General features: G+C 37.9%; 1 protein-coding gene across 1 annotated transcript; it reads left to right on the top strand.

Moving 5' to 3' along the window:
- The first annotated feature begins 3,018 nt into the window (after positions 1 to 3,018).
- Positions 3,019 to 18,373, top strand: cabp7b (calcium binding protein 7b). The gene is made up of 5 exons (XM_031278157.2): positions 3,019 to 3,885; positions 16,102 to 16,245; positions 16,357 to 16,469; positions 16,917 to 17,064; positions 17,171 to 18,373. The coding sequence occupies exons 1-5, from the start codon at positions 3,777 to 3,779 to the stop codon at positions 17,296 to 17,298; spliced, it is 642 nt and encodes a 213-aa protein (XP_031134017.1). The 5' UTR covers positions 3,019 to 3,776; the 3' UTR covers positions 17,299 to 18,373.
- Positions 18,374 to 19,658: the final 1,285 nt, after the last annotated feature.

The following is a 19,658-nucleotide window of genomic DNA, read 5'->3' as shown; positions in this document are numbered from 1 at the left end:
TGTTTAACTACCTCAGCAACTTCCACCAGGGAAATTGACGACAATCCCCCATCATCCTCCAGCTCTGCCTCTACCATAGAGGGCGTATTAGTCGGATTTAGGAGTTCCTCAAAGTGCTCCTTCCATCGCCCTATTACCTCCTCAGTTTGGGTCAGCAGCGTCCCATCCTTACTGTACACAGCTTGGATGGTTCCCCGCTTCCCCCTCCTGAGGTGGTGAACGGTTTTCCAGAAGCACCTTGGTGCCGACCGAAAGTCCTTCTCCAACTTTTCCCACACCCGCTCCTCCATCCAGTGCTGAATATTTCCATCATGACTTCCTGGATGTCAGCAGCTGTGGTTTTGATGTCTTTTCCCTCCCTGCTGTCAGGTCTTTTGCCTCTGTAGACAATCCTCAGTCCTCCCTAAAGGAGACTGCGGGGCTCTCCACCAATGTCAGCCCTCAGGCCGGGACTATTCTCTGAATGACCGTGTCTCCCATTTTCATCCTAGCAGGCATATGTTAGCTTTCTACGTATAGTTGCAATTGCATGGCAATCAATTGCAATACACAGGTGACTCTCACACTCCTGTCTCATGTGTGAGGAGTTTGGGAGTGACTGAACTGCTCAAAGAAGCTTTCCCGGCTTCTCCAGAGAATAAGAAACATCTTGGTTCAGCTGTTTTTGTTTTAATTTGTATACTTTTAATAAAGGTTATCCTCAGAAGAATTACCTATACATTGGTTTTGAATCATTTTACTTTATGTTTATGTTAATGTTGGTTTTAATGATATTTTGAGTGATGTGATGTTTTTTACAATGTTATGGTTTCATGTGTTGTATAATCATGTAAAAATTAAAGATTAAATACCCATGAATGCAGTTTCTTTGTTGGTAATAGTGTCATTGTGTTTGAAATATGCTGCAAACATAAGCTTTACATAAGACAAACTACATTAGGACATTTAAAAACAAAATGAAATCAACATCTTTTTACGAACAGCAAATATTGCTGGAACATCACTGGATATCTGTGCTACTATTCACCATGTATGTACACAGTTTAAAGACTGTGAAAGATTAAAGTCTCAGAGTCTCAGAGTATGAGCCATCACATACCTATCATGGTGTGTAGGATGTGAGAGAAAAACAAAGCCTGTTATTCAGTTTTTGACTTCTTCTTGTGTGAATACAGAGCCAGCAGGAGGCTCAGGTGCAGCAGACAGAGACAATCCCTTCACATTCAGACGGGAATAGACCTGTCAGTCCTGTAAACCCTTGAAGAACCAACCAGTGGAACCACATGCGGCTCTCTCAGCATGCACCGCACTTATCTGGTGTGAACCAGGGTGGAAAGATAGTAACATAGGGCATCGTCATTCAAAATATAGGCATTCTCAACCGGTAATGTGTTTTCTGAGGGTTTGCTTGCACAAAACATTCCTCACATTTCAGTGATTCATACAGCTGCTTCCAAACAAAAAGTAAGGGTGTGTGCTTCTGGGTTGAAATGAATAAATATGTGTTCTGCCTGTAACTCTCTCTGTGGATTTGCTCATTTCCAGAAACTAGATTTTCCTTTAATCCATTGTCAGTTTTTAAATAATATGTAAGGGGGGTATCCCCATAAATATTTGGCCTTCACAAGATTCTTCAAAAAAAAGTATTTGCAAATATGTTAATATAAGGTCAACGTGCTTTGATAAGTGAGTAAAAAGGTACTTTGCTTTGAGTTGGATTTGCTGCGGTCAGTAAATGTAATTTTGTAACTTACTTTACTTTTAATTTATTTTAGACTGTTAAGCTCCAAGTTTGTGATTTAAATGTAAATAGTTTGACATTTTGGGAAACATAACCATATTCCTTCTTGCTGAGAGTTAGTTCAGAAGATAGATACCACAGTCATGTCTGTACTATAAATATGAAGCTACAGCCAGCAGACGATTATCTTAGTTTAGCATAAAGACTTAGGGATACAGCTAGCCTGGCTCTGTCCAAATCCACCTACCAGCAACTCGAAAGGTCACTAATTAACACATTATATCTTATTTGTTTAATCTGTACAAAAACGTGAGCGTAAAGGAACAAATTGGGGTTTCACGGTGGATAATGTGCTGGATTATTTCTTTACTGGGAGCAGTGACTTGGCGCTACTGTGAGGTTACCAGGAAACCAGCGAAGACTCCAGGGGGAATAAGTGAGCTGTAGCGATGCAGGCGTATTTGGTTACCTTTCCCCCTACATTCAGTCCATGCTAAGCTATACCCATCTGGCTGTAGCTTCATATTTACGCAAGACAAGATAAGATAAGATACAACTTTATTTATTCCAAGGAAAATTGCTGCACAGTGCAGATACAAAGAGTGCAAATATTATTATTATTATTATTATTATTATTATTATTATTATTATTATTATTATTATTATTATTATTATTATTTACCTTCATATATTCAGGGAAGGTTCATTGAAAGGAAGCCTCTCTTTTGCAGGAATGGCTTGATCACATTCACAGTTACACATTCATACCTGGAAGCTGCCCAGTGCAACCACAATCTAATCTGCTGGACACTGAGCAGCTGGGGTAAGGGCCTTGCTCAAGGGCACCTCAGTGGTGGTAATGAGGGAGGGGCAAGTGCTGCTCTTTTACTTGAAGCGCCCCATAGTGGCAAAAAGCTCAAGAGCCTCACTTGTTGCAATACTTCTTATTTTTAATCTGTTAAGCATGCAAGCTTTTATATTTGTCCAAACGCATTTTGAGTTGTGTCAAAATGTATCATACAGACTGGTTGAGTGCAGAAAAGGAAGATAATCATATTAGTTTGGAAACGGTCAATCGACTCCGCTGTGACAGAGGCAGCAGCAGTATGGTGTGTGTGTGTGTGTGTGTGTGTGTGTGTGTGTGTGTGTGTGTGTGTGTGTGTGTGTGTGTGTGTGTGTGTGTGTGTGTGTGTGTGTGTGTGTGCGCGCGCGCGCTGCTTTGTGAGAGCCCAAATGAGGCTGGAGCAGACAGTTGGAGAGAGAGAGAGGATCACTGCCTCATTCAGCGTGTCTGTATCAGACGAGAAGGGGGTCACCCAGGATTCCCTTGACTCGCTCTCCAGGAAATAATAAGATCTAGTTTGTAGCCTACCTCGTTTATCGGATAGTATCAGCTCGTAAGCGCTGCCGTTTAGATCGTAATATCGATTCGTTTTTTTTTAAGAAGATGCCGAAACGGGGAAGAAAAGTGAGGCAGATTATGTCATGAATAAACAGTTTAGAAGAACAAGAGGCGCTGTAGAAATCAGTGAAACCAATATAGCGAAAAGGTCGATTAAGTACAAATATTTGTAAAGTGAATTTATCATCTTATTTTCTTTTATAATGCAGGATATATACGTGGATAGAAGAATTACAAAGTAGCATTTTTATATCTTTGATTGCGTCAGTTATAATAATAGCTAATCAATATCTGAATAGTCATCAGTCTATGAAGTATAATTTGTATGTGTCATTTTCTATGAAATGGCATGCCCTATATCCTTGCTTACAGTAATCTGCTACAGGCTATGTATTTAAACCAAAGGCGATTTACAAGCTCAATTCTTGGTTAAACACGCAGCCGAACGCAACGTGATTGTGTTCATATTATTATTATTGAGAATATAAAAAAGACGAGCGTTGAACTTTGAAAAAGGGGAGGGGGGTTACTGTTTTATTTGTTTATCAAGAACAGTAGCAAATGGTCTGTCTTGAATCTCCGGAAAGCTAAGATATATGAAGATCGCGACACAGTTGGTTTTCCCTCGCAGAAATGCCAGTGCGTGCTGTGACCACCAGGTTCATGTACAAGGGACTTTGCACTATTCCAGATGTCCTGTCCTACCGGACCCCTGTTATCCTGCCCGAGGATGAGGTTGAAGGTGAGTCTTGTTTGTTTAGTCGGTTGGATTGTGGTTGCATGTTCTTAATGTAATGTTAAAGAGTTGTTAACATCTAAATGCAATGTCCACCTGACAAACTAGTTCAGCACCCTGGAGAGCTCCAGCCGGTAAGCGCTTCTTTTTCTGATTCACAAATCTGACTGGACACTTTCTTCTGGTTAAAAAAAAAAAAAGGTTCAGTAGTACAGATGTTCATCATTACCTTTAGGGTTTAAATGTCCCACACAATCTGGGATACATAGACAAACTGTATGTTGACATATTTATCTCTGTTTCTGTCATCTTTTTCTGCATGTTGCTGCTTCTGATTTTTGGAAAAAACGACACAATTGTCATTTGTACATCAATTCAAAATGTTACATCATCCTCTAATAATTACACTAAATAGCTAATAATCCTCACGATTTTTAGTGCACCACACATGCCAAGTTCTCCATACATGGACATTGTCATAAACATGTGAGTAAATTACATCTTTATACACAATGCCATACCTGCTGGCTATATCCATAACACCTATGAGACTTTATTGCACCGGATGTTGTTCTCATTCAGTCATTTGTTCTTAAGCCAAGAGACAAGACTTCAGGAGACAAGGCTTGAAATCTGCATAAAAAGGGGGAGTCTGAAATAGAGAAAATGGCTGTGATTAATGGCAGGCTTATAACTATAAAATGCATATTACAATACCATTTCTAGGAAATCTATGACAGTTAAAGCCTCATTAATAAGATGGGAGATTGTTTAATTTTGAGTCTTAAATGGCATCCTCTCATCTCTTTCCAGTTTGTTTGATGTATTGCATTCTGTCATTAATTAATAAGAACGACCATCCATAGCACAGTGTTGTACTTAGGCCATTCAAAAGATTCATTGGAGCATTATGTTCATTCTTGCTATAGTAACCATAGTGCATAGCTGTTAAGAATGGAGGTTTTGTTTTGGCAAATGGTCCTCACAATGAGAAAGCACAGCTGGCAGTGATTTGGAGTGAAGCCCGGCAGATTACAATAAAGAGATAACTCAGATCAGATTTGAAATCACCAAGTCTTTTATGCGAAGGGAATTCTATTTCCCTTTCTTCTGTCTGTAGGTTGCCCGAGCCCACAAGTGGCAGCCTGCCCTTCCTTTGAGCCACTCATTTTACATTGAAAATCCACTAACTGCAATGATGACATAAATGTAATTTACAGGTTGGCCATGGAAAAGCAAGAATTTAGAGCAACAGTAAAATGTGAGGGTTGTGTGTTGCACGAAAAGCCGTGAAGTCAATGACAATACAGCTTTCAGTTAATGGAGAAATCTTTTCAAAGTGTAGTTTACTCATTTACAGCCATTAAATATTCAGAACAGAACCGAGACGGCCCATTCAACCGTGAATGTGTTTACCCAGGGAAGCACATGATGCACTGCTACATTTATATGGCCTCACACCTCGGCAGTGCCCAGGGTAAACATTGCTCTACCTTTTGTCTGCTTGTAGTTGTTGAGGGAGGTATGAGAGTTTCAGAAAAACCTCTTCCTATTACAGATCCTCAGACAGACTGAATCAGCAACCTCCCACTTACTGACAACTACCCTTTACACTACAACTGCTTCACCTTAACACACAGCGTGGGAGCTGCTGTTGCAGGTCTGTGAACAGCACTGCGGACCAGTGTTTCTGAGTGAAAATTGTTCCCCTTTTTCTCAGAGCTCTGCAAATCAGCCAATAAATATTGTTTCATCCCCAAAATCTTTAATTACTGCAGGGCAGAAGTTCCCTAATTGCTCAACTAATGTAATTACTCTCCCTAATCAATTTATGATAATAGCTTTTTCCTAGCAAGGTATATATTTACACCCAGTGTAATTTTGGCTCATCAGAGAAACAGATTACAACCCATCACTGAACTGCTATATATTAAGCTTTAGGAGATGACTACACAAATAACACTAGACATATGCACAATAATGGCGTGTCTTCATTTTGACTTCATGGAATCCAGACCAACGAGATGAATAATTCACAGACATTAATCCTGACTGCAGTTCAGATTACAGATTTTATATAGGTCTATTATTATCTGGTCACTATACCCTGTTGTTAATTACTGTTTTCTTTAATACATTATTTTGGTTTTACTCTCTATTGTAGTTTTATATTCACTTTTACCTAAATCATTCTGTATCACCTACACATTGTCCAATGTGATGGTTCAAATATAATAACATCTACTCTTCTTATAAGCATTTTCACATTACAAAGTGATAATAATAAAGACACATTTTGCAAGTAGAGACCATGAAACATAAAAAGTGAGCACAAACCTCTGTGACTTCTGTGATTAAATCAACAAGAATTTCTCTTGGTGACATTGTTGCAGAGACATGCTGACTACCATTGTTGTGCTCACTGACAAACACAACACACAAGGACAAAGGGACATTGCAAAAAGACAGCGTATGTCAGACACACACCGCCCTCGATAAACAGATTAAAGAGTTTAGTTCAGTTTCGCCTTCAGGTAAAACTGTGAAGAACGAGAATGCTAAACAGATTATAATGAGATGCACAAAATATTTTATGATGAAGGTGTTTGATACTGTATCTGCATGGAACAGGTGACAAGTTACAATTAGGTTGACTTACATGTAAATTAGCCACACTTGAACAATTGGGTGAACAATGATGAACTGGTAGGGAAGGTGAGAGCTCCCGCAAAGAAAAACACATCTCTCACCTCTTGAGATCAGAGAAGACAATGTTACATTATCAAAACATATTTCTTGAGGGCATTAACAATATCATCAATCACGCTGATGTTTAAGCAACCAGCGACCACCTCTGTTTAATACTGAAGCCAATGTGGACGTGCCTTGAGCTGCAGTTTCTCAAATGGCAACTAGATGCTGTTTCAGGAGTCTGGCTCAAAGGATGAACATGCAAAAAAGCCTGACACATGTTGCTCCCCTCTCACCATCCCCGCTATTGGGGCTTAGCATCGCCCAGGAAAGTTGTAAATGGTTTAAAGAAATGCAAACAAGCCAGAACGTGTTTTGCCCTCTCCCAGAATAGATAGGTGGTGTCGCCAGACCATAATGCAGCGCTGACACAGCGCTGTGAATATAGTTCAGGCAATACGAGACTACTGTTTTCAGTAACACATCATTCAAATGTAAATTACAGGTTTCATTTAAACACGTTACTTAATTAAATGATTATAATTAACCAATAAAGCATGGATAACTATACCAGTTGCATGCTCAAGACTGCATAGAGATTATCTGAACATCTTTGTAATCCCGCATTTGTGATCTTTAATGACATTTTATGTGGATCACAATCATATCTGCAATATTAACTGTATTTACCATTAACCAAATTGGACATTTGCTGCAATATTGAGAGAAATCTTTATAGCAAATACATTAACAGTGACAACTACAAACGATTGCACTGACTGGAGACACTATTGTTTATACTGGGCGAGCTTTAGGGAGGATGATTAAGTAATCCCAGCTCTTAATGGAACTGCGGTTTGCAGGGAATGTTTTTCGAACAGATGGTTGCTAGGTGGGCAGGGTCAGTGGCAAGGCTTCCTGCCCTTTTCTTGTCCTTGTGTCATGCAGTTGTCATAAACCCTGACGTGTCTTCAAACCATTACTGTGAGCAACTGTATTACTGCTTCTTCTAAAACAGGGCATATATGTGAAGCCTAACCCTCTTATCCAAAACCTGATTAGTTTGAGCTGTAATTATACAATCTTATAAATGGTTTACCTTGGGCATTGGTTGTTACCGTAAGTAGTCTCTCTGTTATGGATATCTCATTGGAAGGAAATTACTATTTTTTCACCAATGCTGCTTATTTATGCCATTGACATAGTAGTGATCACTATATTATTCATGTTCAACACATCCATGTGAGAGAGTTAAACTCACTGAGCATAATTTTGTAAAAGTGTATGTCTATAAACATTATGCTGTGCCAAGTGTGTGCCCCTATTTAATGAGCGCGATATTAAAACCAAGGTCCAGGGCCAAGTTCAGCCCATTATACGTGAATGACTGAGATAACTGAATACATCCAAGATACTTTGACTAAAATACATTGAAATTTCTCCATAACCTTTGATAATTACACTCACAAATGAAAACAAACCCTATTTTATGACAAGACAATATAATAATTATATCAATTAACTTGTCAATATTACAATTACTAAGATACACACCAAAACTTAAACTGGCACACAAACTGCACATACGCTGCACCTGGTGTGTTGAAACTGATGAGATTCTCGTTTTATGGCTCAACAGTCATGACTTCCCAGCAGTTACACTCTTGGAGGTCTCTTTGAGTTTGTATCACTCCTCGGTGCATCGCTGACAGAGGAGGTGAACAGTATTTATAGATCACAGTCAGCAGGAGAATCCCCCAGACGTTAGGCATTGTAGCAGAGTGTAGACTGTCTTCCACTTTGTATGCAAAGCTGTCTGCTTTTGTGCTTACAATTGTGTTTTTTGCTGCAATGTTTACTATATGTGTGTGTGTGTGTGTGTGTGTGTGTGTGTGTGTGTGTGTGTGTGTGTGTGTGTGTGTTACTTTATTACAGATGTCAGGGATCTATAACTGTAAGTATACTGTACACAGAGAGTTTTATTTGTCAGGCAAGATAGTTTTTTGATATTTTCACAGCAAACCAACAACAAGGTTAAAAAGCTACAGACTTGACATGCTCGGTTGTACAAAGTATTTGCCACAGCTTAAATGTGGCTTCCTTTGTATTTAATGACAAATGTGTGATCATCACTGTAACAACGATCATTTACATCATCTGAGTTGGGAAGCATTTTGACACAAAGCAAATCTTAACTGATCAAAACTTAACTTGGACAAAAACATAAAATCTATTCTACTATTAACCTTCAATATAACTGGGAGGTAAGAAGAGCTGCAGATCAAGTTACCCACAAAGATTCAACTTGAGGCTGCAGCAAACACAGTAAATTGAAGGGTTCACATGATGCCAAAATGTGATGGGCCTGTCTTAATCTCAAACAGCCACCTCTCCGTCTCGCTGTAGGACATATGGACACATTCTTAACAGAAAGCATCAGTAAACAAGACCTTGCACTGCAAATAACAGCAAATTTCAAATCATCAGCCTGTTTCCTTTTTTTAACTTTACCATTATTTATCATTATTTATTATATCATGAAAAGTGTGAGAGATCTGGCCAGGAGAAGCAGCTTTATGAAGGCATATAAAGGCTACAGATGAAGTAAACAAAACAACATAAAGCCGGACAATACCATCTTGTAGAAAAAGAGATCAGTTGAAGTAAAATCTCTACTGACAATAAGTCATTTGATTTGGTCATGCAAAACAGCAGCAACTGTTAATGAAGTCAAACTCTAATTGATTTGTCTAATTGCAACTTTCCCAAAGAGATTAGGTCATGTAATTTCAACTGAGCCTGCAAAGAGTTGCAGGTAGTGGAAGTATTTAATACTTTTGACAGCAGCAGTTGTTTTATCTGCAGGGCTTGTTGCAGCACGTCTTCACGCCGTCTCCAGTGACTGTGTGTGTTGTTTATAAAAGTAATAATGTGAAGATGCAGTAAATCTGTAGCAAAGAAAGACAGACGTAAAAGTGTGGGACCTGTGATGATGGGGTGATTTATCTTTTTTACTATGTATACGTGTTAAAACGCTCCACAGGGGCAACAAATGATGGTATGGTGAATCATGTCTTGTCGTATCATGATTCATCATATTGTATTTTTGACTAATTCAGTTTACACCGAATCAGTTGAAATTGTATGAACTGTGTGTATCCAGTGTGACACCACTGTGATATTTTGCAAAAGCCTGATGCTTGTGCAGTTGCATTCAATCAAGGTGTGTATGAATGAGGTATTCAGTATAGTATTTAGTTCTAGAGCATCCATACAAGTTAAGCATAGACTTGAAGCTACTCCAAGTAGTTACCTAATTGTCAGATTTTATCTTACGTATTCTGGGGTTCATAGTCAGGCAGAAATATCAGTTGAATTTTGCTTCAAGAAAATCATGTTCTTAGCAGTTGCTGCACAATTTAGAGGTATTTTCACAGCCCTTAATATTTATTTGTATGTTTGCATTACTCTGATGATATTTGTATGATGTGTATACATTTACTGAATGGAGCTCTCTGAGCTGCACAGCATTCTTTATTTTTGTATATTCACATGTTTTTCGCCTTTCATTATCAGAGTGAAGGAGTCATGGGTGTAATCATGTCATTATTGATAACCACCTGGGAGGGGCTCTTATTTAATGAAAAGAGTCTAATTCATCTCTCAGTGAATAATGTTATCCTCCTTTTAACCAGTTTTTGGTAACTACTTCAATAAATAGCCTTTTGATAAGAAAACCTTTTCCTTCATTTAAGGAAAACACAAAACCCCACAATCTTTACTTTTAAGCGGAGAATGTTGATTAGGGCAAGTGATATTTTCTCACCTGGACTTGAATACTGTGGTTTCTGTAAAAACGTACTTAATTTAGGATTTTATTTGAGATTACATTGTTTGGTTTCTCATTCAAAAGACAACACCTGTTTTCCCTGAACCCCACACCCCAGTATATTCTCCAATGCATAGGAATGATACAGACAAATTTACAGAAACGTCCGGTTTCACAGAAACTTCAGCTTATGAACGATTAGGCAGAAAGCCAGGAGAGCCCTTTCTTGAAATATGGCTAAAACTTTGAAAAGAAACGGAGATATGTATTTCATATTGTTATTTGAAATTTGAAATTCAACAAAAAAGAAAAGTCACGTATCCAAGCAAACATAACATAAGAAATAGTAGGACTAGCAGCAAGCTAATGCTAGCCATGTCAATGCTACACGTGTCTCAGTTGAAACAGTGGGACCACCAGCAAATACACAGAGCCTGGACAGCTCTGTATGTTTAGAAATCTTGGCAACATTGTGATACTGATTCGAATTGTGATATTGGAAAACAAATGGCTGAACAACATGATATTCAGTCTGCAGTCTTGAAACTCTCTGAAGTCCTCTCAGCAAGTGAAATAATGTAAGGGACACCAACTGTGGCATCAAACTGTGATAATGTACCAAAATGCATTTGATACTTTAACATGCACCATTAGGTACACACATGTATTCAGTTTAGTCACAGTGACATATTTCTATTCATAATAAGTAGTTTGCTTTGTATCCCCTGTTGTGGCATATTTTAATTACAGCTTGGCCACTTAAATAAAAAATAAAAGTAGAGGTGATGCAAAACATCTTCTTTCTCTTAATGCTTTGTTGGTCTATGACATGTCTTTATCTGGCTCAAAGCCATTATTTGAAATTTCCCCAATTATTTAGGTGAGCGAGCTTCCATGGCCTTTCCGCTCCTACCTGTGGCACAGACACTGCCAAAGTTCAGCGGTGAGCTTCTTGGCATTAGCCCTCACTATGGACTATTTCCATGGATGTTTTTAGCTACACCAACAACCCGCATGAATCACTCTGTTGGTCGGTCAGAAAGGTCAGTCTGATCTGTTGCTCCTCATGTTCTGTTTTAGCTCACTTGGAAGGTCAACAGACTTTTAAGTCCTGTGTTTAGATCTCAGTGTTGGCAGAGGTGGCTCTTTGATGTATGGGACACTTAAATTCAAGCTTATTACAAAACAAATTGTATACAGTATAGGCTCCTAAATGTACAAGTGTCCTTACAGGGGAAGTTTGGGATTGGGGCAAGAAGTAAACTGTGAGCTGAGAAGGATGGGGAGCACATGCTAAAAAATAAGTGAAAGACAGATGATAAACAGTAGGTCAAATAAGCTAAAACAAACTGCTCTACGTTGCAGAATAAATAAACATAAATAAGACAGTTTGCTCTCCAGGAAACAATCAGCATAATGATTCTGTTGGCAGCTGTTGGTCTCACCTGCCATGAAATTGTCAGTCAATATTTCATTTTGTTCTTGCATGGCAACATTTGATGAATTGCTCATATCACTTTTGTTTCAGTAAACTCAAAAATGCGGTTTAATGTAATATCATTCTATGTAATTTGGTTTCTATACTCTTGGCCTCAATTGACCCAATCCTACAACATTGGTAATCCAGGATACACTGAAGGGCGTCAAATATATTCTTGTGCAACAAAAACAAATATTTCTTCTGCAGCCCCCCGAAATTGTTTTCAAGATGATGCAGCACCTGTCACCAGGATGTAAAGAATGCACATTATCAGAAATGAAAAAGAGATTACTGACTGATTTAGAAAAGGCAGCTACACACTAATGACACAATGCACATTTGTTTGGACCATCCATAAAACCAGTGTGCAACAAATAATGCTGCCTTCATCAGATTTGTATCTGACAGGACCTGAGTTTTTCAGTTACATACTTTAGCTGGAAAGCTGTAGCTTTGTTATTGTTAATTTACATACGTCATGTCCACAAATCAGAGCTTTATTAAACTGACTTTGTTAAAGAAAATAGAATTGTTTTTACATCTGAAGCCAACAATTACAATACAGTATGTTGCAAGCTTCATATAATATATCTAAACCAAATAAATTATCTTACTTGTCATATTCGTTATCTTTGCACAGTATGATTATTATTATGATTTTGATATTCATGTCAGTGACCTCTACAACACATATACCAAATAATTAGTTTTCTATTTGTTGAATCTGATTTGTGACAGATTTGCCATTGTGGACACACCCATGACCATGTTTTACCCTTGACTTGACTCTGAACACTGATGACGTATTTTGTTTGACTCAGTGCTACAGTCCGTGCCACTATCTCAAAGACTACAGACACTCTAAAACATTCTGATATATTGGTCATAAAAGATGTAAGTCACAGATAATATTTTATTACATTTTATCAGTCAATATATTGTCACTGACTTGAACAATAACTTACTTCACACAAATATTAATGATTTGCTTAATAGTGTTAAACAAGTTGGTATTTCAGTTAAAGCTCTGAAATTGTTATCCTCCTATCAGCAGAATGAACCCTAAAAGGTTTGGTCATACAGACCATGTTTACTTGCTGCTGCAGGGGGAATGCTGAATTAATAAAAAAAAAATCCTGTGATTACATCCAGTACAAGGACAGCCATGGCCTGGCCCTGACTTAAGATAACCGAGCTGATGCAGACAGAGCAGTGCAAGGTTACTCTGATCAAGGACTCACAGTCGAACAAAAGCTGAGTCTGTGAAAACTGGTAAAGGTGGGTTTTTACCAAATCTCACCTTTACCAGTTTTCTTTTTTTAAACAACAATGGTGGCGGTTCTGTAGTATCTTGTGTATACTCTTTGTACGTTTGTATGTACTGTACGTACTATGTCTACTGCATATCTAAATGCATCTGTTTCATGCTTGTAGTTTGCAGGCATGTGCAAAATGCATTGTTGTTGTCCTCAAAATACTGCATAATGATGCTTTTAAAATAATTTATTAATATCCACTATGACATGCACAAGTCGGACATGATAATGTCAAAACAATTAATATAATATTATTACCTTGGTGAAGCTTATAATGATCAGTTTGTGTTGAGACTGTATCAGAAATGTGTTGCACCATATGGTGTTTTGACCTTCTGCATTATAAAAAAAAATGCACTTACACTTTGTAGTTGACTTATTTGAAGCTAATGTACTTCTACGTGATTCTTGCTGTTCTGATTTTGTACCTTAATGGTTGAATGCACTTATTGGAAGTCACTTTAGATAAAAGAGTCTAAAATGTAATGTAATGTAATGTAATTTATTCCAGTATAAAAGAACTTAAAAAAAAACAGATGATAAATTAAATATGAGATTGTAATGGACCTACCTTTTCAGAGACGTTAAGACTCTTTTTTTTGTCCCTAGTGTGTAATTTAAAAAAAAAACAACAATTCTCTCCTCATGGTGTGACACAATCAGTAGTCCAGCCGCTGCTCAGCTGGCTCAGTGAATGAATTATTTGTCACTGGCGCCAGGGGTCATGACATTGAATCTAGGTTGGTGCTGAAGGAAGATAACAAAACTCAAGCAGCACTGCTGTAATTTAGACAAATATGTTGTGTCTGATATGTCAAGGTTTGTTACAGACAGTGATACTTGTTCAGAAGGACCCCAATGAATGTACCAAAGATCAAATGCCTCTTGCAACAGTTTCTTCTAGTTAGGCTATAGTCTGTCACTGTGGGCTATCACTTGTAAACTGTCATTCATGTACACAAGATGGATGGTCAGTGCTTGTCTACTTGTGGGCTTGAATGCAAATTAAAGCTGGTGCTTTCCCAATCACATACTTGCATGCAAATTTCTCCGTGGTAGAACGAGTCAGTATAATTACATGCTTTTAATCCATATGCAGTTCAAATAAGGTATTAGCAGGTAGTAGCAGTATACAAGTACATGTTATATCTGAATATACTGTAGATGAGTCTATGTTTTATTATGTTAATGTTTAATGATGTAGACTGACTGAGCCTATATACAGTAGGTTACCGTGCCTGGAAGAGGCACTTGGCTGTGTCTCTGTCCCACTGTTAATTGTTAATTCCAATGTTCATTTATTTGTTGTTCTCAACACTTTTCCTTTCCTGCTGATAATATATCAGGCTAGCATTGTACATGTATACCGGTACGTTGTGTCATTTATCTGTTGGTATAATTTCATATCCTACATGTTGCCTTGTTTCATCTAATGACATGTGACTACTGAGCAAGCATCGAAGAGTCTTGTATATTTGAGGATCTACATTAAAAAGAGCCACCGGGGTTCTGTGCCTTTGATGTGCAATTGCTCTTTTTTACCACTTCAAACAGAATACTGTAATGCAGGGTGAGGACAGGAGCCAAATGGCAACGTTAATGCATTATTTCCCAAAAATTGTAGTTAATGATAAACACATTAACCTGCTCACTGCCTTCTGTCACCCCCAATTGTGCTGTGGCTAACAGGTGTAGGCTGTGAAGGTGCCTGTTAGTATACATCTATAGCAAACAAAGCCAGGCAACAAAATAGAATACATCTTAATATATACAGGGGCCGCACTTTATCTATTCATCCTATTTATCTATTTTACTGCAACTCAGGAAAATACTACTGTGCACGTATAGTATATAAATAGTCTCCATGGTGCTGAAATATTCAACTACAGTCTCTCTGTCTCTCTCCATGGTGCTGACATATTCAACTACAGTCTCTCTGTCTCTCTCCATGGTGCTCCATGGTATTCAACTACAGTCTCTCTGTCTCTCTCCATGGTGCTGAAACATTTAAATGCAGTCTCTCTCTCTCTCTCTCTCTCTCTCTGTCTATTGTGCTGAAGCGATTGAACCTGTTCCTGCTTTTAATGAGGATTGGTGGATCAGAACTTTTGACAGTGACTGTAACTCCTACTGTGAGCACCCATAAGTGGAGGCTGGTGTATAAACACATAATGATTAGAATAAGTATTTCTAGTTGAAGCTGTAATTGCTTACAACCATTGAATCTTAATAAACACTTGATAATCACTATGATAGCATGTTATAGACCTGTATTTAATGTTTCTATACTGCTTATAAATGCTAAATAGCTTGCCCTGCCATGTCTCTTACTCTCAGCCCCAAGTCCATTTGTTCATTCTAAAGACCAAAATGGTGCCGTAGTAGGCACTTACAGCAGCAGGGCCACGTATGTGGATTTACTCAAAATAAACCACCATTTTCATTGTAATAAAGGAACAACTAATTGATTCATTTTTAATCGTTTTTGGACAACAATTGGGCTCTATAGTACAAGGAATAAGCTACAGTATATCAGGATTTTGCTATACAGATAATACTTGTCAGTAGGATCAGAAAAAAGAAATTGGGAATAATTGACTATAAGAAAAATAAAAAATATCACAAGATTTATCCTTTAATTCCTCCTCCTCTGCTGTATTTGTAACAAGAGAAAATGAGTTTTACATTCTTACTCTTACTCTTGCAATTCCAACTCTTCAAACACTAAATATTTAAATATTTCTACTGATTTAAACGTGTACACATATAATTTAAATCAACATATTCAACTGAGCCAGCCTGCTGTTGCTCACATTGTGAAGTTGTATGTGAATAATCCATATAAACATGCTATACCTCCTTCCTCTCCACTCTTAATATAATTACTGCCCTTCTTCTCCCAACAGAGATACGTGAGGCTTTCAAAGTATTTGACCGAGATGGGAATGGTTTCATCTCAAAGCAGGAGCTGGGGACGGCCATGCGCTCACTGGGCTACATGCCCAATGAGGTGGAGCTGGAGGTTATCATCCAAAGACTTGATATAGACGGTACGTTTCTTTCTCTCTCTCTCTCTGGATCAGCAAGTTCAAAAGCTGTTGCATATAATCAAACATATGAGTTATATAATGGCATGTTTGTATTTCTGTCCATTTCATCAGGTGACGGTCAAGTTGGCTTTGATGAATTTGTCACATTGCTTGGTCCTAAACTCTCTGCTGCTGGAATGCCTGATAAGTTCCACGGAGCAGACTTTGATTCAGTGTTTTGGAAGGTATATGTTGTCATCAGTATCATCGATCAAGTCTATGACTTTTCCTTTATCCGTGTCCATTAATCCATTCTCTTTCTCTTTCATTTGAGTAAGTTTCCCTTCTGGCTTTTCTGTTGTTGTTGTGTTACCGAGCCATCTATTTCAATTAAAATTACTAAACAGAAATTATTATTATTATTATTATGCATTATATTCTATGTGCTTCTTTGATGACAAATTTCCAAATGGCCTTGACTACTACACCATTCTGATAATTACAGTACGTCACATGCAGTATCTTCATATCCTTGCATTTAGTTGCATATTCAAATAAATTAGTTTACCAGGAGTTACCCTGTACTACCACTGTATATTATTGTACTACAACTTATTTGCGTCACTGAGGGGCTTTGAGACCAAAGTCTTTCCTCTGCTAATTAAACTTTTCCTGGTGTTTTATGTACCCAGTGTGACATGCAGAAGCTTACTGTGGATGAGCTTAAGAGACTGCTTTACGATACTTTCCGTGACCACCTCACCATGAAAGACATTGAGAACATCATTATGACTGAGGAGAGCCATCTGAACAGTCCGGAGTCCCATGTTGACATTGACAGTATGTCGCATACAGATTTTATTTCACATGTTGTTCAGACATTTTTAAAGCTCTGTTCAGACACTCAGATGTGCTAATATATATTTTTTTCTAAATCTTTCCACAGCAAGCCCAACACAACAGGAAAAACATACTTGTGTGCGTAAAAGCCTGATTTGTGCCTTTGCCATTGCATTTATCATCAGTGTTATGCTCATTGCAGCAAATCAAATGCTCCGCAGAGGAATGAAGTAAATACTACACCAGCTGGTTACAAAGAGATTTAAGGATGGACAATGAAGAAACAAACATTAACCAAAATACTTGACTGTTTTTGGTTTTGTTCAATGTTTTCAATACCCACAATGATGCCATCACAGCTTCTCTCTTTATTGGACCAAATTACTGTATGTCAGACAGTGGTTTCCACAAATCATAGCATACCATGGTAAAAAAAAGAATGAAAGACATTTCAAGGGCTGATTATTATGCTACAAGAGTGTGTCATTGACTCAAATTTCTGATGTTTTCTAAGAAATTAGATATGAAAGTAGACTGTAGAAGTATGTCCTGTAGCAATGGCTGTGCGGTGTCTGTGAAAACAATTAATGTTGTTGATGAGAACCCAATAATCATATTACTGATGATAGTAAAAAAGCAATACAAATGTGTTGATGGGTTGCATATTAAGTAGCTTCAAATCACCTATGAAAGCATATAAATGACTGGGTACTGCCTATTGTGTCTCTATTAAATCTTTGTTTGTTTTAGCGCCAAGATTTCCAGTCCAGAAGTCTAAAACATCTACCATCTGCGATCTTAATCGTAACAAAAGAGTAGCCCCACTAAGTCAAAACACAAATCTGTTTAATGGAATATTTAAAGTATTTTGACAACTTTTTAGCCATGCTAGAAGCATGGCTCTAGGGATGACAATGTCAGTCTGTCAGTTGGTTGATTCACCACTTGGCCTAGACTGAAATATCTCAAAAATGTTGGATGTATTGCCATTAAACTTTGAACAGACACTTCTTATTCCCAGAGAATGAATGCTACTGACTTTAATGATCCCCTGGCGTTTCTTGCAATGCCACCGGCAAATCAAAGTTTTCACTTATCCTCTGAAATATCTCCACATCTACTGGATGAAATGGCACAACATTTAGTATAGACATGTATGGTTCCTGAAGGATGTATCCCAATGAATTTGTTGACCCCTGATTTTTCCTCTAGCATCACCTTGAGGTTGACATTTGTGGTATTGAGTGAAATGTCTCAGGATGAATTGTAATAACTTTGGTGATCCCCTAATTTTTCATCTAGCCAAACTTAAATCTTGCTATAATAGTAACTTAAATAGAGGCGTGGTGATGGCGCAGTGGATATGACATATGCCTTTGGTGTGGGTGACCCGGGTTCGATTCCCATGGCGATACATCAACCAACGTGTCCCTGAGCAAGACACTTAACCCCTGGTTGCTCCGGAGGTGTGCGACCTCTGACATATATAGCAATTGTAAGTCACTTTGGATAAAAGCATCAGCTAAATGACATGTAATGTAAATCAACCTCAGCTGTATTTTATGCTTAGTGCTACTTAGCAAATGTTAATTTCCCAAACTGTCCACCATGCCAATGAAAAGTACAACGAGAACCCAACAGTTGGAATAAACTGGTGAACAAGCACAGGAACCCACTGGACAGCGCTGCTGAAAAGAACAATGGAAAGGAAAGTGGTATGTTGACACAGCCTGTGACCCTCAACCACATGCTGTGTATGCCATGTCAGGTGATCCCAGGGGCCATTTCTAAAGATGTCACGGTTTAAAAAAAATATTGGTTTGTTTTAAAGCTCACAGTGATCCTTCTTGGCTGAAAAGCTTGATTTGGACATCAACCAGCTTTTGTTTGCAGCTAAAAATATAAGTGTAAGAATTAAACCTAAGTGAACAGTAAAGTCCAAATAAGAGGCAAAACACAGCAAGAAATTACAAAATCTCTCTAAGAAATATCATACAAGAGTGTGTGCATAGGCATTTATGCAAAAAGCCCAGACTTCAAGACAAATGAGGATCACACAACTTGTTAAACGTGTTTCAGAAGAATCAGATTCAGAAAAAGGTTTATTTCCACAGTAAGTCAAACTTACGATGAATTTGCCTTGGTGATTGATGCATACATAAACAAACAGACATATTAAACATATCATATCAATCATATACTCACAGTCTGCCAGCGATAACATGCCAAATGCTGCATATTTCAAATATGTGCATCTAGGCACCAACATGAGTCATAATGTGTCACACTGAAAGACAATTGATTTGCTGTATGGCCTGAGCTACCTGCTGTGATTAAAGTCAACTACGACAAGTTTAGAGCTCCAAGAAAATTAATTGTAATATTTATAGCAAATAACAATGAAGGATATTCAGTTCACATGTTGCATGTACATTAAACAAGAAATATATGTGTGTTCTATGTGTTTACATTTTGAAATATGGTCTATGTATTCAAATAATTATGCAATTTGTAAAGTAATCATTGCAAAACAAAATCTCAGTATTTGACATTTTTCTGTAAATGTCGATTTTGTGGACATGCAGACAATATCA

This window comes from Sander lucioperca, chromosome 1 (genome assembly GCF_008315115.2).
Source record: "Sander lucioperca isolate FBNREF2018 chromosome 1, SLUC_FBN_1.2, whole genome shotgun sequence".
Classification (NCBI taxonomy): Eukaryota; Metazoa; Chordata; class Actinopteri; order Perciformes; family Percidae; genus Sander; species Sander lucioperca.
This window is presented reverse-complemented; position numbering and strand designations above follow the sequence as displayed.

Excerpts from the sequence above, each read along its gene's own strand:
- cabp7b (XM_031278157.2), top strand. The coding sequence starts at position 3,777 with ATGCCAGTGCGTGCTGTGACCACCAGGTTCATGTACAAGGGACTTTGC. Across the intron at positions 16,246-16,356 it reads CCAAAGACTTGATATAGACG|GTGACGGTCAAGTTGGCTTT; the intron begins GTACGTTTCTTT and ends CCATTTCATCAG. Across the intron at positions 17,065-17,170 it reads GTCCCATGTTGACATTGACA|CAAGCCCAACACAACAGGAA; the intron begins GTATGTCGCATA and ends ATCTTTCCACAG.